The sequence below is a fragment of the Lagopus muta genome, chromosome Z, assembly GCF_023343835.1.
Source record: "Lagopus muta isolate bLagMut1 chromosome Z, bLagMut1 primary, whole genome shotgun sequence".
Taxonomy (NCBI): domain Eukaryota; kingdom Metazoa; phylum Chordata; class Aves; order Galliformes; family Phasianidae; genus Lagopus; species Lagopus muta.
Window position 1 is genome coordinate 8,004,271 of NC_064472.1, and position 27,118 is coordinate 8,031,388.

At 40.0% G+C, this 27,118-nt stretch overlaps 1 protein-coding gene across 2 annotated transcripts in view; it reads right to left on the minus strand.

Annotated features, from left to right (window-relative positions):
* The window catches only part of KIAA1328 (KIAA1328 ortholog), a 180,347-nt gene that overhangs the window by 42,742 nt on the left and 110,487 nt on the right, over positions 1-27,118 (minus strand). For both annotated transcript variants that reach the window (XM_048932498.1, XM_048932497.1), the window contains exons 7-8: positions 16,531-17,216; positions 12,537-12,632 (exon numbers count right to left, since the gene is read on the minus strand). In XM_048932498.1, the coding sequence (XP_048788455.1) occupies positions 12,537-12,632; positions 16,531-17,216 (782 nt within the window). The remainder of the gene's footprint in view (positions 1-12,536; positions 12,633-16,530; positions 17,217-27,118) is intronic.

The window sequence follows — 27,118 nt, forward strand, 5'->3', positions numbered from 1 at the left end:
GACTAGCAAAGCTTAACAGGACAAAATGCTGTGACTGTGTGCTTGGCCTTCCTTACAGAGCAGAGTAGAGCAGCTGTCGTTCCAGCAAGCAGTGCTGTCAGACTTCACAAAAGAAAGTCATGTAAATGTCAAGTCATAGGTATAAAAACAATCCTTCAAAACAACGTCTGTATATATCTGAAAAGCCTGCCTAGCTGTCACCAGTGAAAGTACCATAAGGAATGATGCAAAAGCCTGTTTAGGACAAATAAAGTTTCTGAATTGAGTCCAAACTTCTCCAGTAGATCAAACTGCGTAACTCCTTTAGCAGGAGGATCACAAGCTCCTCAGAGTGCCTTAACCAGAATGGCTATCCTTTGGCTGAGAGCTAACCCATTCACAAGGTAGCTATCAAAAAGCAAAATTCAACCCATCCTCTGAACAAACACCCCCAAAATTAGAGTGCAGTTTTGTTGTGACAAAGGCACAGATGAACACTGCTTTGTCCCTTCTGAACTTCGCTCACCTGCAAGAGTTTTTACAGCCAATGGGCTGCACTGCATAACAGACTGGAATCATACATTCATAGAACTGAATCGGAAGGGACCCTTAAAGGCCATCTTGTCCAACTCTCCTGTAATGTACAGAGACAACTACAGCTAGATCAGGTTGCTCGGGGCTGCTGCAGGACTCGGGCTGAGTGTGTCAGCAACCACCTGCTCAGTCCAAGAGTCCTTGCGTTTCCTTCACTGATTTTACATATCTCCCCCACATAAGTTCCTGACAAGCTAGTAGGTGGTAACAGGACCTTATAGTAAATAAGCAGCAACTGCCCCTTTTTTGCCCATGCATCGCATCACGTCACACAGTGACCATTTGCTGAAGACAAGTGACAGTATAAAAAAGGAAGGAAACTCTAGGAGCTGGAAAGCAGGCACTCAGAAGCTTTCCAAAGTGTTCTACTGACAAGACATTTTGAAGAGGTGCCTAATTAGACCAACAAATATTTAAGATTGCACTCTTGTGTACAGGCATTACAAAGAGCTATGCATACACACAAAATCTGTCCTCTTATTCTAATCATTTCTACCTGTGTTGCATGATGATTAAATCAAGCATTTTAAGCACAGATTGCTACTGGTATTTAGAATTATATAGATTTTTTACTGATGCAGTTTTACAAGTCTTGGGACCAGCAAATCAGTTGTCTGAAGGCTCTAATGCTGTTCTTACTCCAAAAAGCCACAGAGGCTCGGTGTTGGGGCACAACCTCAGCCTGGCTACAAGGCACAGCCCTAACTGTACTTTCACAGTTCCCAATCAAACATAAAAGACTTTTTCTGATATCTAACCTAAATCTACTTGCTTTACGCTTGAAGCCATGTCCCCTTGTTCTGTTACCACAGACCCTGCTAAAGACTGTCCCCTTCTGATTTGGGTGGTTGAAGTCCCCCAGCAGGATGAGTGCTTGCAACTGCAGTGCCTCCTGTAGCTGGAAGCAGAAGGCCTCATCAACAGGCTCCACCTGAGAGTGGCCTGTAGAAGGCACTGATCACAATGCTCCCTTTGCTGCCTCAGTCCCAAACTGCCACCCACAGGCTTTTGACTTGCTCTTAACTATTCTTTAGGGACAGCTCTTCACATTTTATTCCTTTCCTGATGTAGATAGCAACAGCCCTTCCCCTCATTCCTCGCCTGTCCCTTCTGAACAGCTTGTGGCCATCCATAGCCGCATTCTGGTCATGGGAATTATCCCACCAGGTTTCAGTGACAGCAACTTATGCCATGGTTTTCTAGTAGCGTAGTAGCTTTCAGCTCCTGTGTTTATGTCCCAAACTGGATGCATTGGTGTAGAGGTATTTCAGCTGGGCGGCTGGTTTTGTCAATTCCTTAAAGGTTAATTCCTTAATTCCTTTTAAGTGTTTTCCTTGATTTTCCCAACTGACTTCTACAGCCTCAGCAGCCACTGTCCCAGTAGCCACTGTCTCATCATCATAGGATTTCATACATGCTGCAGTGTTGGCAGTACCTCTCGAGGCAAAGGGTCCTTTAAGGCCCCTGCTAGCACCTTGTCCCTCTAATCTAGTTAAGCCATCATGCACCTTATCATGGGAAGGCTCACTATCTCCCCTATCCCCCATAAGACCTAGCTTAAAGCCCTCACAATGAGTCCCACTCGTACTTTCTGACACAGTGCCCCGAATGTTCTCATACAAGGATCTTTTAAAACGGTGTCACATGCTATCCCATTTCTGTTGGAAACACCCCTCCTGATCCATCTTTGCACTTCACTGGCCTTTTTTTCGTGATTAAATCACATCTGTGGGACACAGTCATTCTATGATTAAGTAGTATATTAATGATTTACTACTACACTGGTACTCATCTATATTATATTGCTTACTAAAATGAAAACACTGAGATTGTTTATTGATTTGCTTAAAAAAAAAAAAAAAACCCTTATAGCTCAAAGAGAAGTAAATAGAGAAATTATACTTTGGAGTTTCCTCAGATGAGTGGGTTACCATATCCAACGATGTAGATTGGACCAAGCAGCTCTTGGTAAAGATTTAAAAAAATCACTTCTAGCTACTTACACTGCTTTGAATCTACAGAAGTTACTTATTTCTCAGATTGCACTTGATAGTGATAGAAAAGTCAGCTACCTATTGCAATCATAATACAGACCAAGATGCTTAGCTGATGGCATACAGCTCTAAAAACCATGACCTGAGCCCCACGAAAACAAACAAGCACACTGAAAATTTCCTTTCAACACAAGGATTTTATGTGAATGTGACAGCACCACCAAACACTGACTCAACCACGGTGTTTATTGAGCAGATTTAACACTTTTTATGTGTTTGCATATTCAGGAAATAAACAGACATAACTAAATTTAAACAAGACAGAAATCACTGCTTCTCCAAGAGGTGAATACCTCTTTTAAAATCATACAGTTAAATGCACAGTCTGATGTCTAAAATCCAGGGGAAGAGACATTAGCAAGTCGTGGGCTCTGCACTTTTTTAGGTCAGATACTGACTTCTCCTGTCATGATACAGCTTCCACTGGCAAATAAAACCTACCTTATATTTTACCAATCAAAAGAAACAAATTTAACTTAGATTTTATAAGTCTGCCTCTGTAAAAGTTTGTTAGAATCTCTTTGGAAATGTCTGTCCAGAGTTGCAGTATAATTCTGACACTGTGAGGTGTTTTCAGAGGCTTACATCTACTTGTGTTGCCTGGCCATCTCAGCCCTACTGCATCTAAAGCCTGTGCATAAATTTAGCCTTTCTCTCAGAGACATTACTTTCTCAGAAAGGAAGCAAGACATAGATGCAGATTAAAGGAGCACAAAGTTAAAAAGAAAACAAGGATTAACGAGGCATTGATCTAATAGAAGGGCATGTAGTTACATAAAGAGACAAAGCCTGACATTATTGACAGACAGCTAAAAATACTTGAACATTGTTTTGTTTCAAACTTGCGTGTTCCAGAAGCAACACATAAGCTTTTCTACCCTCAAAGGTGATAATGTATCACTTCAGTTAAATTATAATACTTCCCTCTGTAGGTCAGTGCCGAGATATTTTGAGTATGACTCAAATTTTACGTGGATTTGCTGGAAAGAGATTATTTAGTATGAAACTCATAGTAAACTCTGAAAAGAGAGTTTGAAGTTGCAAGACAGGAAAGATCACAGAATGGCCAGGGTTGGAAGGGACCTCAAGGATTATGAATCTCCAACCCCCCTGCCACAGGCAGTGCCACCAACTTCCCTATTTAATACTAGACCAGGCTGCCCAGGGCCCCATCCAAACTGGCCCTGAATATCTCCAGGGATGGAGCATCCATAACCTCTCTGGGCAGCTGTTCCAGCACCTCACCACTCTCACAGTAAAGAGCTGCCCCCTGACATCCAACCTCAATCTTCCCTCCCTCAACTTAAAACCATTTCCCCTTGTCCTGCTATCATTTACCCTCTCAAAGAGCTGACTCCACTTCGCTTCTCTATGGGCACTGAAAGGCTGCCATGAGGTCACCCCAACAAGCCCAGCTCCCTCAGCCTGCCTTCGTAGGGGAGATGCTTCAGACCCTTGATCATCTTTGTGGCTCTCCTCTGGACCCTCTCCAACAGCTCCCTTTCTTTCTTGTCCTGGGGGCTCCACACTTGGATGCAATATTCCAGATGGGGCCTCACAAGAGCAGAGCAGAGGGGGACAATCACCTTCCTGTCCCTGCTGGCCAGATGGAGGCAGGAGCCACACAATGCAACTCAATGGGTCCAAAAGCCAGAATAAATTAGGCAGTGTGGAAGGACTGCATGGTCAAAAGAAGAACTGCGCAAGAAAATGCTGAAATTCTCTTAACTGAAAGAGTAAAGATGAGGAGATGGGAGAAAATATAAAAAAGAAGTGGCAGTGTGACTTTCTGCAAAGCCCTGTGGACTGATACTGTGGACAACTGGCCTTTGAGGGAGGGTTTCAGAGAAGCAACAGTGACAAGATCTGAATACGCAACAGAGATGCTGATTTGGGTAATTTATTTTGAAGGGAGGATGTGAATACTGAGCAGCCAAAGAAGATTTTACAGTAGTCAAGGTGCAGGATGAAGGGCTATATGGTGTTCTAAATGCTGACACACTACTGGTATGCTTTTGCTGCAAAGAAGAAAGAAGCTGCAATCGTTGTCAGCAGCTTCGATGCGTATAGGAAGGAGAATGACCCTGAGGTTACAAGTCTGAGTGACAGAGAGGATGCACTGTTATCAAAATCAGAAGTGAAGAGAGATTCTGAAGAAAAAAGTAAGGAGTTCTGTTTCGGCCAGATTAGGAATGATCTGAAGGCAAAACAACCAGGATTATGTGTCAGGGAGGCAGTCAGATATGCAAGACTAGACAGAACAGAGCAGAGGGTTTAAGAGTTATTGGCAGAGAGATGATAGCCAAATCCGTGTAACTGGATGTTGTCATCCGGGGATATGGGTACAGAAATCTCCAGGCAAATCAAGGAGTGACTAAATCCCTTCCCTGCCACCTCACAGAAGTTCATACCTAGATCCAAAAGAAATTATCTAAAATGGTGCTGCAAAAACATGCACTAAAAAAACTGCCTCTCCATAAAATCTAAAGATCATACTGTTTCTAAAATTAGGGCAACTGCTAAATGAAAGTTAACCCGAACAATAACTTTAGCTAAACTTCAGGTCACATGTATTTAATATAATGAGATGAAGAATATGAAAAGGCCATTCATAATGGAATTCATCGAGTTAGGAATGCCATGCTTAGCTGCCTTATAACATATAATTAATGATCCTATAAAAATCCAGCAGCACGAACTCTCCCGGCTGCCCACAGAACTGTTCTTTATGCTGGGTAGGGCAAAGCAAGCATCTGCTTCCACAAATACTGCCCTTTGAGAAGCTGAAAAGCTTTTTTCCCCTGCTCCATCAGGGACCACATTGCCATTTCCATGACACGCTGAGCTTTGAACCGTTACCCAATTCAGACTCTAGCATTTGGCAACCCAGTACACATCTGTCATGATAGACTGGTTGTTGGTGAAATGTTAAAGAAAAAGTCATTAACTCTTTTCCATTGCTCCTAATACCCCACCCTCCTCTAGATCATTTATAATCCCCACTAAACCCATCCTCTGTTTATAGTCTTTTAACACAACAGAGGAATATGTGCTGTCTGGAGATCTGCCTTGTTTTATACCACTCCCAACCATTTGCTACAACAAAAGATGTTCTCTCTCCATCAAAAGGCCGGATCCCTCCTGAAGCCTTGATGCTCAGACTCAAGGTTAAAGGATTAAGGCCTGAAGCATTGAGTACCAGAGGAAAGGAAGCCAAATATCAAAAGAAACACAAAAATCAATCCACTTCACCGCAGGAGCAGCGTGAAGAACAAATCAGCCGAGCTGAATCTAAAGTTTTCTCTGCGTGGCTCTCAAAAATTAGCACTATTACAAACGTAATGGGTACTTCTGCAAAGCCTCAGCACCTACGCAATGCTGCAGAGTTCAGCTCAACCACCAGCATGGTCCAGAAAGTTTTATGTCAGAGTAATTCAGCTGCAAAAACACCAAGTCCACTTCAGAGAGGACAAGAGCTTGAGAGGAGCACGAGCATGCATGCCGTTATTCTTATATGTAGTCTGTATATCTGCAAGTGACAGAAACTAATATTTACTAGAGTTTGCCTTTTGCTTCAATTCTCTGTGTGCTGAAGCACAGCCAAGGTCACCAGAGGAGTGGAGGAGCAGGCTTAGCTTAGTGCAGCTGCAATCACAACCAGAACAGCACGGTACAGAGGATTTCTTGCTTAACTTTGTCATACCAATAGCTTTTGTCCTTAGTCCTGCCCCATCAGTTCTGATATAAGCCTTTAAATGAAGAGAAAGTTGTTCGGATGGGTTTAAAATCTCCTAATTTAAAACTACACTCCAGAACATTTTGCTCTGCAAGATTTTTCCTAACTTTTCCAACTCACAAATTTCTGGGACATACGAATATATAGATTAACATATGAATATATAGAATAAACATAATTTTCTCTTCATCCAAGACTATACTTAAAAATAAAGAGCAACTAAATGGTATGTCTGAAAAGGCAATCCACTCCACTCTATAAAAATAGGTTTCAGATTTTCAAAATTCAATTCAGGCAGTAAACTAACACTGCGTACATTTTCCTGTAAAGGAGGCATCTGCAAATGACTTGCAAAAATGCCTCTCACTGTCTGCAAGTGTTGGCAAGGAACAAACTCCTTCAGGAGATACATGAATTTTAAATATTTTAACCTAAAGAAAAGAAAAATATCCTGGCATTTTCAGTTCTGATACGTGATATTACAGAACCATGCCCATCCAAAAGACTGGCAGAAAATGCAAGATTTGTGAACATATCAGTGTAGTCAAGTCTTAGTAAGCTTGTTTTCACTGACTGCCATCCTATCCTAGGACATGTTTGTAACACCAGAGTTCCCATGCTTTTTGAAGACCTCAACTACCAGTTAGCTCCACGTGCCTAAGAAAACTACAAGGGCTGCTACAAAAGTAATGCCATTATGTTGGCCCATGATGTCAGAGGCAGGTGTTAGTGGTAAGGCAGATTGCTATGACTGCGGCATGCAGGCTCTTGTTCATTGCAGGGGAAATTGCAGAGCTAATGGTGGTGACTATGTTGAAAAAAAACAGTGCTTTGTAGCTGAGAACTTTATCAAATAGTGTTATTTTGCACTTTGTTGTAGTTTCCACAGAACTAAGTAGGAGGCATTCATTTTGGACCAATCTACTTAAAATAGTAGATCCCACTTACATATTATGCCTCAGGCTTGTGCTGATGGTTATTATGGACTGTAATGGTAAGGATGTAATATGTGTGCAGTATATATAATCATGAGAACAGATTCAGCATCATTCAGGTAAATATGAGACAGCTTCAACCTACTGTCACAGTTCAGAGTAAAGCTGAACACTAGAGTAGTGAAGCAACCAGGTCAGAGGAAATGAGCTCATCACTCCCCAGTTCAATAAAGACCACTAAATGCCTTAGAAGTATATACAAATATAGTCATGCACACAGATATATATATAAAAGCCCCCTTCATTTATCAATAAGCTTTTAATCATTGCATCAGAACAAAAGCCTTCACCCTGAACAATAAAACTACTATCTTCAGAACCCATATAAAGCACTGAAGAAGCAAAAATGTATATCCAGCTCTGAATACATACTTCTGTTATGGCACAATTGACTCCAGCAGGCATCAGTTGGAGAGATGCTCATCCTATATATAACCAGGCAATTCCACCAGAGAAGGGGGAATTCATATCCACAATAATTCAGCATTTACACTACTGGCAGATTGGTATGCACCTTCTCTACTGGCCAAGCAAGTGTTTAGTCTGTGAATAACCCACTTAAAACTGATACAAACTTCAATATATAAGAATCTGGAACAAGAAAGTAACAAAGGTATTTTTTGAGTGCTAACAAGTGAGGAAGCGGTTTCCAGACATGGAGACTTGACTGGTCATTTGCAAGCACAGCTGATTTCAGTCCAATTTAATGCACCATTCTGTTGAAGCAGTAAAGAGATTAAAAAAAAAAAAAAAAAAAATCCAACAAATTGTGTTCAACACATTCATAAATGTTGGCTGAATATTACTTTGTTGCACCCCAAGAGACCAAAGATGATCAGAGATGAGCTGAAGGAAGCTCTTGGCCAACAACCCCGGGAGGTGGTGGAGTCACCGACCCTGGGGATGTTCAAGGAAAGGCTGGATGTTGTGTTGAGGGACATGGTTTAGTGGGAGCTATTGGGAATAGGTGAACGGTTGGACTGGATGATCTTTTAGGTCTTTTCCAACCTTGGTGATTCTATGATTCTATGATTCTATGAACCATCTCAGGCACCGAGGACAGCTTCTCCTCCAGAGCTCCCAGGAGGTGATGCACACCATCATGAAGAACTGGCAAGAAACTCCAAATATGAAACAAATTTTACACTCGTTTTGCCACTGTAAGCACCAGTTCCCTTCAGCAACTGGAGCAGTGGGGACAGCACAAATCAGGTCAGAGGTGGCAAAGCCCGTGGCTCAGTTTAATTTTTATTTTATTCTTAAACGTGCTGGGGGAGGAGTAGTGCAAAAAAAAACACAGCATGTGCCTGGAACAGCAGGGGGAGCTGCAAGTCTGCGTTCCCCTGTATTTATCTTTAATTGCATTGACTGTTTGGACAAAAACACGGAAGTATGCTTCTACACCACCACCACAGAAGGATGCTTGTAAAGATGCCTGTATGTTTAACAAGCTGCAAAAAAAAAAAAAACAAAAAAAAAACAACAAAGCACTAAACAAGGAGCAAAAGATAATTGTCACCTTCTCTCTCAAGATAATAAAAATAGTTAAAAATAGTTACACCATAAACATAAAAATCTTCTAGCAGACCCTTGACAGCGTTCCTTCCCAGAACTATCACCATAACAATGAACATTCAAATAGAGGGGAAGCACTACTGAATTCCATGTTTGATATTTTCAACTAACTAAAAATATAAGCTGGAGAAAATCCACACAGGTGATAAAGAACGAAGCACGCAAACATAAAAGACTTCAATGAAATTAAAGGTGGCAAATTACACCTGCAAACCTTTAATATTCGGGGAAAGAAATCCTCTAACCAGGTAATATACATTGAAAGAGTGCCTGCAGATAACCATAAACTCCTCCGATAGCTGCTGCACCCAACAATTCCTATTTAAAACGCTTTGCACAGGTCAGCGTTGAGGTGCAGAGGCAGCATTGTGTGAAATCCGAGGAACGTTAGAGAGAAGGCAGTCAGAGCTGCACCAGCAGAGCCATAAGGAAGCCTAAGAATTGGATAAGCAGGGAGCATTGTTAATGGAGATTTAGGCACACAGCACAAGTCTGGTGAGGGGTACTTGCAAAGCAGCAAACCGTATCTTCTCGAGTTTGTGCTGTTGAATAGGCCTTATTTGCACAGTGCTCTGATCCAAAGTTGAGAATAAATAAAAGAGAGAAGAGCAGCTTGTTTTAAAATTCCTCTCCCAGATGCAGGCATCAGGAGCACACACAAAAGCAGGTGCTGGGGGTATTGATCATACTGAATACGTGTGGAGTGGGTACTTGAGCATGTACCAAGCATCTGCGCCTGGGAGACGGAAAGTGCTTTATAAAAAGCTGTTTTATGCTAAACAAATGCATCAGGTTATGTTTTTACTTTGAATTTTTTAAAGCATCTTGCACACCGGGGCAAAAAGAAATTACAGAGAATCAGACAACTCGCCATTAATTGTAAACGTTTCTATCTCCACAGCTGAAAATTAGCTGTGGACTCACTTAGGAGCACTCCACTGAAAACCATTCTCAACACAGCCTGCTCTGATTGCTGCGCCTCTCTGCATCTGAAGACTCTTCAGGTCCCAGGCACAGGCCCAGCTGTAGGGAAGGCAAAGGGACAGACACAATTCTTCCCAACAGCAGAGAAAAAATGCAGCACTGCAAATTCATACTGGGACAGTCCAAAAGGAGGGAGAAGGACAACACTTGCTTTGGCAGTTAATGAAGAAAACACAGTGGGACAACTGGCAGAGAAAATGGGAATTTGGCTATAGTTTCTAGTACTCCTTGAGGTGGAAGTTTTCCTTTTCACAGATGCACCGTAACCAAAATCTGCAACAGATATCAAACTCGGCACTGTACTTGCTCCTGAAATCTTTTGTGCTTTTTTCAAGCAAGGAAAAAATTAATCCCTACAGGAGATGACAAGATGCCTTTTAAAGTACATATCTCATTTCTGACTACAATTACCTTTCAATAGCCTGGCACAGCTGCATGCTCCTATTTGCTTTTTGTTTTTCATTAAGGGCTCCTCTAGTATTTGTCCCCATCCTATAGCATTTATGCCTGGCAGTGATGCACATTCCCTTGCTTACAACCCTTCCCACAGATAGCAGAGAATAAATTGCAATTAAATTTTCGTAATTGTAGATAATTACCTCAAAATGAGCTGTTAATTATAAAAAAAAACTATGTTTTTCAGTTCTTGATTATATTATTTCTTTTACATCTAAACTCCAATATCTCACTTCAGCAACTTTAGTATTTCAAGGAACTTTCTCCACTTCCTTTCAAGTATCAGGAGATTTTTAAACTAAGTTTTGCTTATTTTAAGGCTGAAATCAAGTTTCATGCTGTGAGGTTTGCTAGAGGAGCTTTGTGTATGAGCTGGAAGTCAGAGAGGGTTTCTATTCCATTATAGTTCTGATAGTATCTGCTATAAAAACAAACCATTTGGCATATCAATTAAAAAAAGGAAAAATAAGAAGAGACTGTTGAGAAACAAAGAGTACATTCCTACCATCTCTGCCTCTTCTCTTAGCCCTAGTTACACGCTTGCACACTCACTCTCTACACTGAAGAAAACAGCACTTACATATTCAAATGCATAAAAAAGACGAATGAACTTGTCTTTGTCAGCCTCTTTCAGCCTAACATTAGATTAAATTATTTAGAGAGCGTTCATCTGGTAACCTTTGCAAACCCAAGGATGGTATATAGGAAGAAAAACTTCCAAGTGTTACGCTGCCAAACTTCGGAACCAGCTGGCATGCCAACCAAAGACTGCACGAACACATTAACCTTGAAAAATTACAGTAAATTAAACCAGGGGACTGAAGAGAGGGAGCTTTCTGAAATCTGAAACTCTCATTCTGTAAACATTACAGGTTTTTCTCATTTTATGTGCTAGGCTATGTAGATTTTTGCATTTGTTGGTAATCTGTTGCCAAGAAGCCTTGCAGATGTTTTAGGTTACATCTTTCCTTCAGTGGTTTAATGCTACTGCATATTAATATAATGACTATACCTCTTTTCTTAAGAGTGATCACACTTCAGTCTGTATGGAAACAAAACAAAAAGCATCAAAATACAATGAGGGATATGTCAGTAACTCATATCAACAAAACATCTGCTTTAGCAATGAAGCATTCCAAGGAAATTAGCAACTTCTGTTCTTCTAGGGAAAGAAGCGTTACCTATTGTCTGACTTCCCTTTCCAGTGAAGAAGGATGTCAATAAAAAAACATTATCAACTAAGGTTAAAAAATACAAAAATGAAGTACTGAATCCTTAGACTGTAAATAAATTAACATTTCTTCTCTTACAATCATACCAGAAGTAGAGAGAAGAGCTTATTATTTTAAAGATTTCTCTTGTCATTAAAGAGGGGGCCTCTCAAAGGCCAGTTGCTCCCCTCGTGCACCGAAAAGGAAGCTTGGGTCAAAAGAACAGATATAGTTCAAATACAGAACACAATGCTGTTTATTTTTGAGAGCAAGAGAAAAACACTTGTCAAGTCCACAGTTCTAATTTGTTGTTTTTCTAATAGGCCTGACCCTTCTCCCAACGGAAGCAGGAAATACAGCTGGACAGAACACGAAAAAAATTCAATCATACGTTCATTAAAGTTTTAAATAGTCTGCAGAATGGAGATAAAGGGCTAAATATTAGCTTTACTTAAAGTTATTTTAGCTGTAGTTAGCACTGATTATGCAGAGGTGCAACACACTGTTGTTTTAAAAACAAGCAACTATCACCAATGGTAACATATCGTTTCTATTTCAGAGGTAAGGGTTTATGTACTTTCTACAACAGGTCCAAATCAAAGCTAAACAGATGTTTAAATATGAATTGAAAAATAAGAAGTAAAACCTAGAGCAGAGAAAGAAATCTCAGATCTTATGAAAACTTCTATTTGTTGTGGGCCAGGTTATTGTCCTTAAGGTGGGATGTACACAATCTGAGACTGCTAGGGAGATCAACCCCAAAACTCTGGGTAATAATTATTCAACATTTACCCCATAAAATTCAACAGCCAAGGAATTTTTATTTTTTTCCTGGGGAAAAAAAGTTCTTAATCTGAAACAAACACACGAACAGATACACTTGGCAGCCAGTATTACAATGTCAAGATGCACTGACACTGTGAAGTACTTAGAAGTCAAGAAAAAAAATTACCGTAGCCCCATGCTGTTGCCGTTCATCATCAGAGCAAGTTCTCCAGGTGTTTCATCAATGAGCACATCTTCTGAACCTGACACACGGCCTCTAAACCTGAAAAAGCAGAAGTAGCTGTTTATGCAGCTCATCCTATCACCAGAACAGAAATTTGCCATAAATAGGGTCAGTTTTGTGTCTACAAGCAAAGCACTTAATCATGTTTAATGGAGAAGCTTTCAAAACTATTTTCATGCTTTCAAATATACCTTTTGTTTTGTAAGGCTGACTGATGTACAGCACTTCTCCTTCTGTAGATTTCCACTGGGAAAAAGGTTAGAAAAATTTCATTTACTGCTTTTGAACTATCTGCCTCCTTGAGAAAATGGTCACAGTGTCCCATAACAACATTCCTTGTTGGCTAAGAATACTGCTTCATTAACACCCAAGCTCAGAGGCATGTAAGTTTCTCAAAATGTAGAATGTTTGAGGTAGTTGTGTCTTCTGAAACTATGTGTACAGAGATAATCCTCAATTTTTAATACATTAGCCCACCCTTCTCTCTCTTTCCAGTGAAGACTGAAAAAAGTCAGTAATAGAGGCATTTATTCCGCTTACATAAAATTGTTGTTTCCAGGATTTAACCAGATTTTTCCACATAACCAAGAAAGAATATTTTGCCACTCATGAAAGTTTTATATATTCTGGGCTGACTGACTTCGGTAGAATCATAGAATCACAGAACCACCAAATTTGGAAAGGACTGGTAATAAGGTAAGCTGGATCGCTGGGCTGAGATGAATGGGATGAGGTTTAACAAGGCCAAGTGTCGGGTTCTGCACTTTGGCCACAACAACCCCAGGCAGCGTTACAGGCTTGGGGATGAGTGGTTGGATGACTGTGAAGAGGAAAGGGACCTGGGGGTGTTGGTTGATGCTCGGCTGAACATGAGCCGACAGTGTGCCCAAGTGGCCAAGAGGGCCAACGGCATCCTGGCCTGCATTAGAAATGGTGTGGCCAGCAGGAGCAGGGAGGTGATCATCCCCCTGTACTCAGCTCTGGTGAGGCTGCACCTCGAGTGCTGTGTTCAATTTTGGGCCCCTCACTACAAGAAAGACATTGAGGCCCTGGAGCGTGTCCAGAGAAGGGCAACGAAACTGGTGAGGGGTCTGGAGCACAAGTCTTATGAGGAGCGGCTGAAGGAGCTGGGATTGTTCAGTTTGGAGAAGAGGAGGCTCAGGGGAGACCTCATTGCACTCTACAACTTCCTGAAGGAAGGTTGTGGTGCAAAAGGGTCTGGCCTCTTCTCCCAGGCAAATAGTAGGATCCGAGGAAATGGCCAGAAGTTATACCAGAGGAGGTTTAGGTTGTACATTAGGAGAAACTTTTTCTCTCAGAGGGTGGTCAGGCACTGGAATGGCTGCCCAGGGAGGTGGTGGAGTCGCCGTCCCTGGCAGTGTTCAAGAGGCGCCTGGATGAGGAGCTACGAGAGATGGTTTAGTAGCTTGTGGCACTGATAGGAATGGGAGGGTGGTTGGACTAGATGATCTTGCAGGTCGTTTCCAACCTTGTGATTCTGTGATTCTGTGTTTCTGTGACTGTCAAGATCATCCAGCTCATCTACCACCAATGTTTCTCCACTAAATCACGTCCCTTCATACAACATAAAAACAGTCTTGGACATCCCCAGGGACAGTGACTCCACCACATCCCTGGGCAGCCCATTCCAGAGCCTGACCACTCTTTCAGAGTAAATTTTTCCCAGTATCCAACTTGAATCTCCCCTCATACAACATCAGAGTAGAAGTTACTGATCTGCCACTTTCCCTGTCAACCCACCATTTTTGATAGCTGAGCAACTACTTCACATCCAGAGAAAATGTGGGAAATTAAGATGCAGTTATGATGCACTGTTGTCAAAAAAAAAGATTGATTCATACTTTTCATAAGAGAATAAGATTTAATAGCCAATTATTACAAATGGTCAGACCTTTCATCTGTCAATGAATGACAATACTTTCAGCAGCTCAAAATGGACCTTAACCAGCATTCCATCCATGCAGAAGGACAGAAAAAATAAACACAACTTGGAAATGGATTTTCATTGTATTTTTGATGTAAGGAGATGCACTAGGTTAGAGTCTGCTGCCAAAGAAGCAAGGGTATTCAAGCTTAGCTAAACAAACTTCTACTGTTTGTGTAGTACATAAAATTATCCTGTTATAAAGTGCAAAAGAATTATACAGCCAGAACTGAAATAGAACTGTAATGCTTATGAGATTTGTCTGTAAATATCAAACATTTCATTCTAAAGAGACTGAGTATTTTTTAAAAGCAAGCACACTGAGTCTAGTTGCACTTCATATGGTCAAAATGGCAATTGTGCATTCACCTTCACCTCTGAATAGATTACAAAAACAGATTTAGTGCTCAGACTGATCATATGACTTTTTTCACAGCATTTTTTCCTTCTATATTTTCCTTAAGTAACTAGAACTCTGTAAACCACCTTTTTTTTCAGAAGAAAAAAAAAAAAAGAAGCTAAAATAGGCACAATGGTATTAACAAGCACAACATCATAGAGATATTTAAGGTCTAGTTATTTTCCTGAGCAGATGATGCCTCAGATAAATCTGAAAATTATCTATTAGGAACAAAACTCCAAAAGACTTAGTCTGTATATCCTTCATATTCTACTTGTTTTTCTTTAGAGGTCTGCATGCATAGAATTAAGGTATTTGATGATTAAGAATCCATCTGTTCCTGCTTCTTTTTTGCCTTAAGTTATAATTCTTTGTTTGTAGCCTCAGCCATTTGCAACTCACACAATTATGATTGACTTTGATAAAACAGACATTTTAAGGCCTCTTAACATACTCTTTTCAGTGTAAGACAGGGCCCAAGAAGTCAAACAAACGATCATCTGAGTTATGGTACTCTCTTTTAGGGTTTGGAAAGTAACCAGAGGGCTGTTACTGAGAAAAGAAAGTGATATGTTCTTCTGTGGTGGTTATAATGCGTGCAAGCAGGAAGTGGGTCAAGTATTACAGACACTTGTGGGATGCTGTCAGTATTTACCACACTAAAGTAATATTGAGATAAGCCTTCTTGTGAAACCTTCCTACAGTCTTTTCTTAAAGACTGACAGATTTCTCCCATTGCTTTAGCCTCCTAATGCTGAAATGCTAGCTCACAGTTGAGTTACACCAGCTAATCTAACTTTTCGGTCTGTGGCTTTAACCCAATCCCCTTCTTGGTTTAATGATACCAATAAATAAGTTTATCTGTATTGCCAAAGTCCCCATTTAAATTGTCAGGAAGGTGTTCTCTCACCTTCTCTAACAATCACAAGGGCTTTTGAAGCCACATTCCATATTTCTCTGGTTATTGCTTCTTCCTTCTTTTTTTAAGCAGGTCTTGTGCCTCTGTTGCCTCTGTCTTGGCATCCTTGCCTACAGAAATATCACTGAAAGGAAAATGTCCCTCTATCACAGGACTCCCTTCCTTTGCCACGTGTATATATTAAATAAATAAAACGGTCTTCATATTTTCTGTAAAAGATATTTCTTCCAGTCACCACCTAAGAAAGTGCAGTATTTCAAAACTGACCTCTCCAAGTAAAGGAGAGAAATGCCTTGCCTATGTCATCTACACACACGGCTCCCTTGCCAAATGTCTATGTTCCTTCAACTGCCTGCACTAAGATCAAGCTCACAATTTCTTCTACTACTCTTCTTTTCCTACCCAGTCTCTTAGAACTGCTTTTCTTATGTCTTTCTTTCTACCACATACTGTTTTCCTCTGCTGCTTTCCACAGCTGTCATGCTGTTTCCCAACAGTATATGCTAATATACTCAAAAGTCTCCTCTCCTCTAAATCACCGCTACAGAGAAATTGTGCCACAAGAACTGCCTTATCTTATTTTATAAATTCCCTTTTTCCTTTATAACTATTGCTCACGTGTTCATTAGAAACTCTAGAATTTATTTTTTTTAAATATGAATCTTGAAATCACCTGTTATAATCCATTCGGGACTGGTGTAGTTGTTGTTGTTTTAGGAGCAGTTTTGCTTCTTGTTTAGCCAACAGATTTTGGAGACGTTCCTTTTCAATTTCCAGCTCCATCTTCTGCAGCAGCAGCTGTTGCCTTCTTTCTTCAGACAACCGTTTAGCTTGTTCTGCTTCTTTAGACCCTGAACCCCCGCTGTCATTCAGCCCAGAAACTCGAGAGAGCCTGGAATAATCACAGGTTTTGTGAGCAGGTCCAGAGACTCTTCTGGGTACCTGGCTGACATGGTGCCTCTTCTGAACGCCACCTGAGCTCCCTACATGCTTGCAGGCACAGCCACAGGTCATTTGTGGAGGGCAAGTGCTTGAAAATTCATTTGCTTTTTGGTCCATCTCCTGAGCTGGTTTTACATGGTGAGGGCTCCTCTGCTTGACTGAGGAAATCATATTGTTGCACTTTCTGTGCAAGCCATTTTCCAAGGGATTTTCTTTCGGACGATCTTGATGGTTGTAAATGATTTCAGTTCCATAATTATGATTATTCCTGCAAGGCTGAGACAATGCTACACGGCTTGGACTTCCAGGCTTTGATGCTTTACTGTTCTTATACGAAATCTGAGGTCCTGCAACAGCTAAGTACGAACCATCTAGTTCAGAGGGTGGTTGTGGACAGGAGGACTTCTTACCAGACATCTGAAATAAGAGAAACAATTTCCTCTGAATTAGTAAAATGCATCTTTACTAATTAATGTCACGATTTAAACATGCTCACTCATAAATAGACTCACTGCATCCTGCTGATGGACGTACAGCCCACCTTGACAAAATGTTTATCAAAAGACAGACATGGTTCTGCTATCAAATATACATTTCATTCAATCTACACAAGTGTAATAAACGTAAAACTACTGCCTGCAGGATGCTCAGCATAAAATGAGTCGCTTCAGAGTATCAAGTAGTTGTGAGCACCTAGGGTTACATAAAATCAACTTGAAGAGTGGCAAAAAACATTAAATGTTAATGTTTGAAAATGTTTAATTTTGAATACCGAGCCAAAAAATCCATTCAGCCACTATAAATACTCTTTGATTGGCCATTACACAGCAGGAGATTTGATGTAAAACATTTCACCTTGCACTGAATGGGATATTACTTATCGCTGGAAATTTGATGAGAGTTTTTGAAATATCTTTACAGAAACACAGATAAAAACTAACTACTTTCTGTAAAAAATGTCTGTACATCAAAAGCTGTCATTTAAATACAAAACATGTTTAAATTCAGCTATAAACGTAAGTGATTTTTCAATTAAGCTGGGCAAGTGATTATATTCTGATAAAACTCCGAAGAAAGAAAGCAACTGTAATTCACATTTGTCAACTCAGTGCAAGCAAATTCTGGTGGTTTTGTTATACTCATGGACATTATACAACACACAGCAAAATCCCACTCATATCTCAGAGTATCTTTACACTACGGTTCATCCAGGCAGTTCAGCATTTGAGCTGTTACGCACATCAGAGTGATAGTGAAGCAGGCACTCACAACCATTCTGTGATTCCATGATTTCTTTTGCATTAATTTCAATAATACACTGAATTTAAATTCTTCCAGCCTTTGGGATTTTTCACAAAGTTGTTTCTTTTTTACTTTTTTTCTTTTTTTTTTAACAGACACCAGGTTTGTTAAAGATAATGAAACCACTTCAGTGAAAGTGCTTCAGCGGTGAAATTCATAATCCACAGATAGTGAGCAAAGTGTTATTTGCATTCTAGCAGTGCTTATAACAGATAGGTATGGTCGACATACACTCAAAGTCAGTCAGCAAGCTCCATGACAGCAGAACTTAGGGATGCAAGTAAGTGTCCAGTGATGATTAGAAGAGAGATACAATCCAAACCTGTGCAGTGTTTATATCCATAATTTAAATTCCTTTTTATAAATAAGCAAAATACCAAATATACTCTGTTGTTCTTGAAGACAACCGATTACAAGTTTCTGGTATACTTCACAGAATGTAAATTAACATGGATTAGCACCTGAATACTGATATTTTATTATTTCTAGTTTTGTGGATATAAAAATATCCTCTCCACCAACTGATTGAAAGCCAAGGATGTCATGTTTTGCCCCAGAGGGCCCAGTAAGTTGGAGGCATTTGCATTAATGTCAGTGCTAAATGTCTGAGGAAAGTCTGGTGCTTGGACTGGGTGAAAAGTGCAGGACATTAAAATATTTTAAAGTCAGAGGGGTTGGCAGGGCAAGTGAGCAGAAATGCAACACACTGCCAAAAAAACAGAGTTTGGTTATTTATTATTTGCATCTTGCCATCTTTGTCTGCAGTATTTTCTAGGCAAATAAAGGTTATAAAACTTTTAAAATCTACATTAGGCAATGCATAAAGGGACGACCAGCAACGGGAAGAAAAGGGAAAGGGAGAGAATCTTGCAGTTACATTCTGTCTCTCATTTCCCACCTTTTGCTATCCCAGCACTTAGGGCAACTACAGAAAAAGAGGTCTGACGTGGCTTCTGGCCCAGATCTCTAGGACAGCAGGTAGTAGCAGATCCAAAAGATTTTTTTGGAAGATCCTATCAGAAGTGACAGAGTAGGGTAATCTACAGAAAGAATACACCTGACCTTCATCAGCCCGTGAGGTAAAAAGGAGCAGACAATACAAAAAGATGTAATGTAACATGGAATGACAGAATTTCCTTATTCTAGCCCTTTGTTTTATTGACTGAAGACACAAGAGAATGTTAAGAAATCTGAGCACATGGAGATGGTACAAAATAATCATTGGAGCAGATTTAAGAATAAAGACCCACATCACAAATTAACTTCATCGCTGAGACTCCATTAGGAGTCCCCGGAGGCCCTAAAAGAGAGGTACCAGTTAGCATTTGTTGACCTTGGCCACCATTAAATCTGCCCTGATGGTCTCAGTAATGGCATTGACATTTAAAGACTTCATAACAAGGCAGAGAAACTTTAATGTTATTTCACAGTTACAATATGTTTGCAGGGTGGGAAATTCTCATTAATGTCATTGAATGCAAGTGGTGGTTTTTTTGGTGTTTTTTTTCATTCCTTTAGAAGAAGGAGGTCATACTAGGTAGAAGACTGAATTCCAATTTCACATGCCTTTGAAGGCTAGTCAGTACTTTGCAAATTCTAATACTAAAGAAAAATGAACTACTGGGAGCCAGCAACTTTGTAAGTAATGTGTGTTGTCTGTTAATGCTTTAATTGAAAACTACAGCTAGATGTAGGCTGCAGGGAAAATTGCCTGAATTCTAAACTTACAAAGAATCATAAAACCAGAACACACCAGGACAGATTTGTAAAATGCTGGCCAGGTGAAAGGGAAAAATGAAAAAAAAAAAAAATTGTAAAGACTCATCTACTACCTTGAGTCTAAAGACTCATAAGCATACGGAATTAAGTAATTTTACAAGAAGAGTTTAAGAAAGATATTACCTACGGGATGCACGGAAACCATGACGGACCATGATGGAACAGCTGTGCTTTCCCCTCTGTGGAGTTCTCCTATGCTTGCTGTATAGCATTTAAAGATACAACTTCCTTTAACTGAGGCATAAGCAAACAAACAAAAATTCAGACTGCTCCTTGCAGCATAACAAAGTTAATAAGATTTTATAAGACAGGTGTGAAACTCATGCATGGAAACATGAAGATATTAAAAAATAGTTCAAATAATCTTTAGAAGGGCTGAAAAGGGAAGACAGGTGGGGAGCTCTAAGAAATCTTCACTGCAATCCCAGTAATTTTTGCTCAGGGATTCAGAGAAAAGCTTAAACAAACATCCAGTCCTTAAAACTACCTACAGACAGACAAACAGCACACCAGCTTTATGCATGCAGCATTAGCACCTCTGCAAATTCTTAAATGCAGACTGCGTGCTCTGCAGAGTTAGCACATAGACTGGTAGAGGAGACCTTTAAAAACTGATTCCAGCACACAAGGTTCTGTATGGCCAAGGCTAGGCTACCAGCAGATCAGATCTTATGATCTCCACACAAGGAACATACTGACAGATTTCACAGGCAGACATGCATGCACAAGACATGCTTGTGCAAATCATTAACTTGGGAAGTCTTGCACTCACTGGACAAAAGCTGTAGTCCATCCACACACTGGGAAAAATACAGAGCCACAGAGGTTAACAGGAAAACATTTCTCTAAACTGGATTTTCAGCCTTGGGGTTTCTTTAGGTAGGGGAGAAACATGGCAAGGAACATGCAAGTTCCTTCTTCACTGTGCAGAACAGAGCCAGGAGCCCGGAGGGAACCAAGCACAATCAGAAGCAGCAACCTGAAAAAAATGCAGGGCTTTAAAGGTGCTCCAAGACGAAGGAGGAGTTTCTAAATAGGAAAATGAGAGACTGCCATATAGAGGGACACCTTAAAGAGTGTCATGGGCATGCATTAGTGACCTAGCTGACACACTCATTAAGGTACGCATCCTAAACTTGGAACTCAGTCAGCACTACACACTGCTGATGTAGAGGTATCATCTGAATAAAGCTTGGTTTGGGGTTTGCAGATCTATCAGCAGTGTAAGCACTTGCTCTTGTCACTGGAATAAGGAGAATGCATTATAAATAAGCTTGGGTGTGTTATCTGGGCAACAGAAAAGCCATTATAAGAACAACTATTTCCAGTGATAAGACTATTTGAAATGCATTACTAGTGATTAAGAAGCTATTCTTTCCAAGAATACGTAAGAATTTATCAAGAAAGACGTAAAATGGTAAAGATTTCAAAGTAAATTACCAGGACCTGTTGAAGTCTATCAGTTTCTTTTCTTTAAATCATAAAATCCTTATTAAAATCCCTAACATAAGTAACCTAGCACCAGTCATTTACAGGGTGCCCAGATAATAGTACAGCAACTGCTTCTGTTAGTACCTGAGATAGATGCCACAGGTAACTCAGAAGATAAGCTGATCGTTTTTCAAGAAATAAAGAAATGAAGCACAATTTTCTGTGGTAATTATGTACAGCTATGATTGCCACATTCCACTGAATAAAACAAGTGGCCTCAAGTCAAAGAAACAATATGTGAATGACAGCCAGAAACCTGTATTTTTTCCATAAAAATCCACTCAATTCAATATACTGAACAGGTGTAGCAAAACAAAAATAAAAATAGGATCACATCACAAAAAAAATGAATCCATTGCTGCTAGCTGACAGCAGAGGAACACCTCCTCTGTTTTCACTGCCTTTAATTTTTTTTCTCCCTTTTGTTATTAGGGTTTGAGCCGGGATGCCAGGTGCACAAAAAACCTGCATTCAAAGTGGCAAGCGAGCATTTTCTGGCACTCAGCTTTAAGTGTATATTTTGCATTCGTAAACATGCCACCCTTCTCTCCAGCTACAAAAATACTGTAGATAATCTCTAACAAATGCTTCCATTTCAGATCAGCAAACTGGTTTTATGCTGGCTGATAAGGCAGTCATTAATAATACAGTGCTCCAAGAAAACTGAAGTGCAGCATCTATGCATTTAGTCCTGGAAGTCACTGTGAGCAGAATGCCCATTAAGCCCAAACAGTAGCTACACATGGCCAATGCAATATCTGACCACTACGAATAAAGCAAACATGTTTGCCTTCAGAAACAAAACTACACCAGAGCTGTTTGCACCATAGAAAAATGCCACTATACTAATCTTGACAGCACCAGGTCTAACTATTAACATTCAATGTGCTGCCAACATTATAAAAACGAAAAATCACAATCTTCTGACTTCAATTTTTTACTTCTGCCCTTTATTTTACTGAAGAATCAGTAGTTCAAGACCTAGATAAATATTTCAAAAACTATACTATTTGTGAGCAGAGCAGGTCACTACCATTTCCCAGTGCATTTGGAGTTCATGTGAAATAAGGGCAGAAGAGTGATGAGCTGCATTTTTAACATGGGCATACACAGAATAGTTGTCTAGCTGATAGGGAACGCGTAATGCAACATCTGCACAGTAAGCCTTGCCAAAGCCCCATCCCAAATAAATGTAGTGCATTCTCCCTAGTGCAATTAACTCTCATACTCTGGCAGGTTTTGCTAGAAGATCATCAAGGTAGATTACCTTCCAGCATATGAACTAAATACTTACAGGTGTTATATCATCAGTTATTACTTACAAACTTCTGCATTTAACAAGACATCCAGGCAAATGAATGATCTAATTTATGAATTATTTATAAGAATTTCACAGCATGCTCCTGGCGTCATCCATGGCCTTTTCCAGGTCATATGACACCAATTAGAGCTGAATTTTAAATTATTCAATAACCTGAACTCTCTTGTCATTTAACATATAGATATCAATGCAGTAAACAAGTTAAGTCTAATGGGCCCTGGAGGTTTGCGTTCCTCCGCCCATCAGCAGAGGCTGTATGCTACCGCTGGAATAGAAAATAATAGAATGCAGCAGTCAAAAACATTTGCAAGGTTTTAATAAGTTATTTTGGCTCCCTTAGGGATTTCAGTATAACTTACAAGCACTGAATCTAAAACATATTAAAGTCCTTAGCTATGTGCTTTTAAAACAGAATTAGGACATAGCTGAAGAGCAAGTCTGACACTAACCCTAATTTAGGACCTTAATTTGAAATGTAGTGGAAATTATTGGATAAGCAAGATTTACTATATGCAACTCATTACCTTCAGGGTTTCCTACAGTAGAGCCAAAAATAGCCCTTCTTGCAACAAATCTACACCTGTCTGTAAAGGTATGGCTATACACGGGGAAATGGAAGTCTTAATTTAAGTGTCAGTTGACAGGTACACCTGCACTCTCTTAGCAACTGGGTGGAAAAAGCATCTCCATCATTCTCCCACCCTAGCAGCACTGAGGAGACTTCTCCTGGAAACCCACCAGAACTTGGGTATCATCTTCCAAGTGTACAAGCTCAGAAAACAGGTTTAAGGACCTGTGTGGCACATTACAAAAAAGAGGAGGTAGCCTACAAAGCATGAAGTGCAACAGAAGACATCTTAAAACCATTGTTTTTCAAGATGGCAAAGAAAAGACAAAAAAGACATCAACAACAAAGATTTCCAAGAGTAACAGCACGATTACATAACTGATCCTGCCTTACTGTAAAGTTTGCAAGAAATGCACAGCAAGAATGCCAGATGCTGGCTCCAAAAAGCTTGCTCCTGGATGTCTCATGAACCTGTAAGCATGACTTCAAGACAAAAGGGAAGCATTCAGACACCCCTGTCTACCTGCAGATCTAACCTTAGATGTTCAAGATATATGACTGAAAACTTCTGGGACTGCCTGCAGCTCAATACAAGCCTAAATTGTGTCTAGTGCCAACTGCTCTGTTTTTCTACAGCATTTTCTATGTGCTCAGCTTTATGAACATTGCTGCTTAAGCCCCAGACCCATTCCTGCAGATGGCCACTCATAGACCTTTACACTGGGGAGCCCAATGACTACATTCAGCCACATGTAAGTTTCCTTTACACTCTAACTGTTCAAAGGTTCATACATTTCCTATACAAATGCAAGAGGAAAAGGCGGAGCATAAAATGTTTAAATTATCCTTTTAAACACTAGCAAGACATTCTCTGATGCTGTCAAGATGAATGCCAAAGAAAAAAACCAGTGATGTTGAGAAAACATCATGCCAAATAAATAAAAACGCACTTATGCAAATTGTCTAGCCAGGTTATAGGAGTAAGGATTTAGAAAAGAAATGCCATTGGACAGATGCCATCGCTCCCTAAGTGTAGCATGTGAAGGGGATACAAGAGGGTATACTATATATTTTTAAATTATATAGAGATATATTTGATTATATATTTTATATATGTATATGGGCATATTCTTCTAAATTAAAAAAAAAAAAACAGTAGAAGGGAAAAAAGACAACTGCTTAATCTCACAGCACACACTTTAAGAACATACAAAAATAGCTATAAGGGATTTAGTTTTGGTTAGTAGCCAGACTTAGTTTCACTCCTACAATGGGCAGCATTCAATTATCTTGCATTAAGGGCACTAACTTGTTGGATAATAAGCGGGAAGTTCATATCAGTTTTCATTAATAAGTAATGTCCACCACGTATTTGGTCTTTCAAGGTAACTTTTTCAAAGTTATTTTAAAAAGCAAACGGTTTTTTTACTTGGAATCAGAAGTTTAGCATATCAGCAGCTACACATGTTCCTAGCCAATGCCAGTCTCTTTAGAATTCAATCAACATTTGCTCTAAAGTCATGCTTTCATAGCTGCAGACACAAGACAAAAGGGCAAATATTCCGTGACCCCTCTAAATAGCCCTGATTACTGTGATCAAACAGAAGCCAGATACTTATGTGGATAAGAATGCGTAGAGTTTGATGTGTGAAGATTACTACAGGAGCAGACACTGAATCAGCATTTGCCAACGTGTACCTCACCATGACAGCCAACATCACCTTTCCCCTGTATTTACAGTAGGGATAACTGCGGTACCCATTGGCCAGTGATGAATTTTAAGTACCAGTCAGTGTTCACTCAGAAAGATTACCAGAAAGTTTTACTTCTTTCAGAAGCTAAGTGTCTCCTGCATATTCCCCAGCGTATGGATGTAGGCTTTGAAATTTACTGCACAAACAAAGGAAAGAAATGGAAGACATTTAAGAATTAAAAGCATGTGCAAAGGTAGAGACTGTTTTGGGGAAAAGCATACAACTAGAAAGTTATTTATATAATATAGAAATCCCACAAAGAACAAAAACAGAAAATTTTCTGACTTCAAAAGAATGGTGTGCCCAAGTGAGCATATTCTGTCAGGAGTGCCCTTGCAATACGAGCCAGCCAGCATTTAGATTCTGCTAATGATCCTATCTCTGGGAAATAATTCATAAAAAGTAAACAGTAATTTTCATGTGCCTGCCCTTTTGATCTTACATTTGTAGGGAGTATCCTGAGGCTAGCTGTGGGTGCCCCCGTGGCTCTGCCTGATTGACCTCTAAGCTGCCCTGAAAGTAATGATCATGCCAAGGAATGACAACAAGAGTTGAATGGAAGAAGCCGTTTCAATGCAACACCATTAAAGACAGGCTGACTCACTTCATCTTGTCAGAGCAGTAGTTGCACATAGGAAAAATAAAAGCTTTTTAAGAGGACTTTCTCATTTTGAAATGACGCCGTACTTCAGAACAAAGGCTGGAACAAGACCCACATCAAAATGTAGCTACTGCATAGCTCCGTATTAACTAGACAAAATCTAGTGCAAGGTAGAACAACAGGCAGCCCAATGATTTTGTGTTAAATTATCTCGAGAGGAGAAAATTAATAAAGTCCTTGAGAAGAGTCAAGTCAGACCCATGGCACTTCACCTCTCCACATTCAAAAGTACATATACCATATATTAGAAAACCTTTCTCTAAAGGCTTAGCTACTGACTGCTCACTGTTTCATCAGCTTTCAGACAACAGCTTGCACACTTTCACCCCACACTATCCCCCAGTAAACACAAGATGGCATTTATCACATAGCTTATGTCTCTGTCACTGGAAGTGAAGCTATGAGATAAAATGGCCAGACCAGAGCAGTTGACAGGCAGAAACTTGACTAAACTACCGGGAACAGTTTCTTTCAACAAGAGAGTGGGAAAATTACAAATCAACCTGCTAGAGTACACAGAAATAAAAGCATATACTATTTCTATTTTACACTAATATTGAGAAAATATTTATATTCTCAGCCACTGACATGTGCAACATATGGATGGATGAACTGGTAGACAGGTAGCTGCAGAGTTGCTGCCAAAGAGTCTGGCTTTAAAACGCTGTCTTCTCTGGATGATGGCAAAGCACTATCATTGCCAGATACAACATATACATTATGCTTCCTGTTCCTGCTTCAGTTTTTCCATAGCTCATACACTGGTTTAACAAGATAGCTGTCAGATTCCCTCCCATTAACAAGTACTCCGTTCCTATTGGAAGTCAACTCCTTAGTTTGCAGTTATAGAGAAATATACAGTTACATTTTCTTACACAGTTAGATAGGAAATCCATAGAAATGAAAAGGACACTTGGAAACGACATCGACTTTTTTTTTACTAAAAGCATGTACATCTAAAAGTTTTGTGCAGAATACAATCACCACTGGGGAGGATCCCCCTAAATGATGCACAGTGCAATATCTCAACCTGTTACCTACTTTGATGACCCGTGCATGGGACTGTACGTCCTGAGTCCTTTGAGGAACAGAAGCTAACTATATCACTTGAGTATGGAAGGATCTAAACACAAATGCTTAAGGTCCTCTTGGCATACAGGCCACAGTTTTAGTGAGAAATGAAGTGTTTTCTCTTTGGCAGATTTGCAATACCTCAAACAGATACATAAATTAACTAATGAAAGCATGCAGGAGAAGCTGAATCAAACAGGAGGAGGGATAGAGCCAAATACCAGTCTCTCATTCCCTAGTGGTAAGCCAGCTGTTTCTTTTTGAAGCCCATCATGATGATGCTGGCTTCAGAATAGTTACAACACACTCAAAATGCCACGAAGGTAGTCCCAGAAGACTTTCTTTCTATGGCTGAGGTTCCTTAAGAGCTAA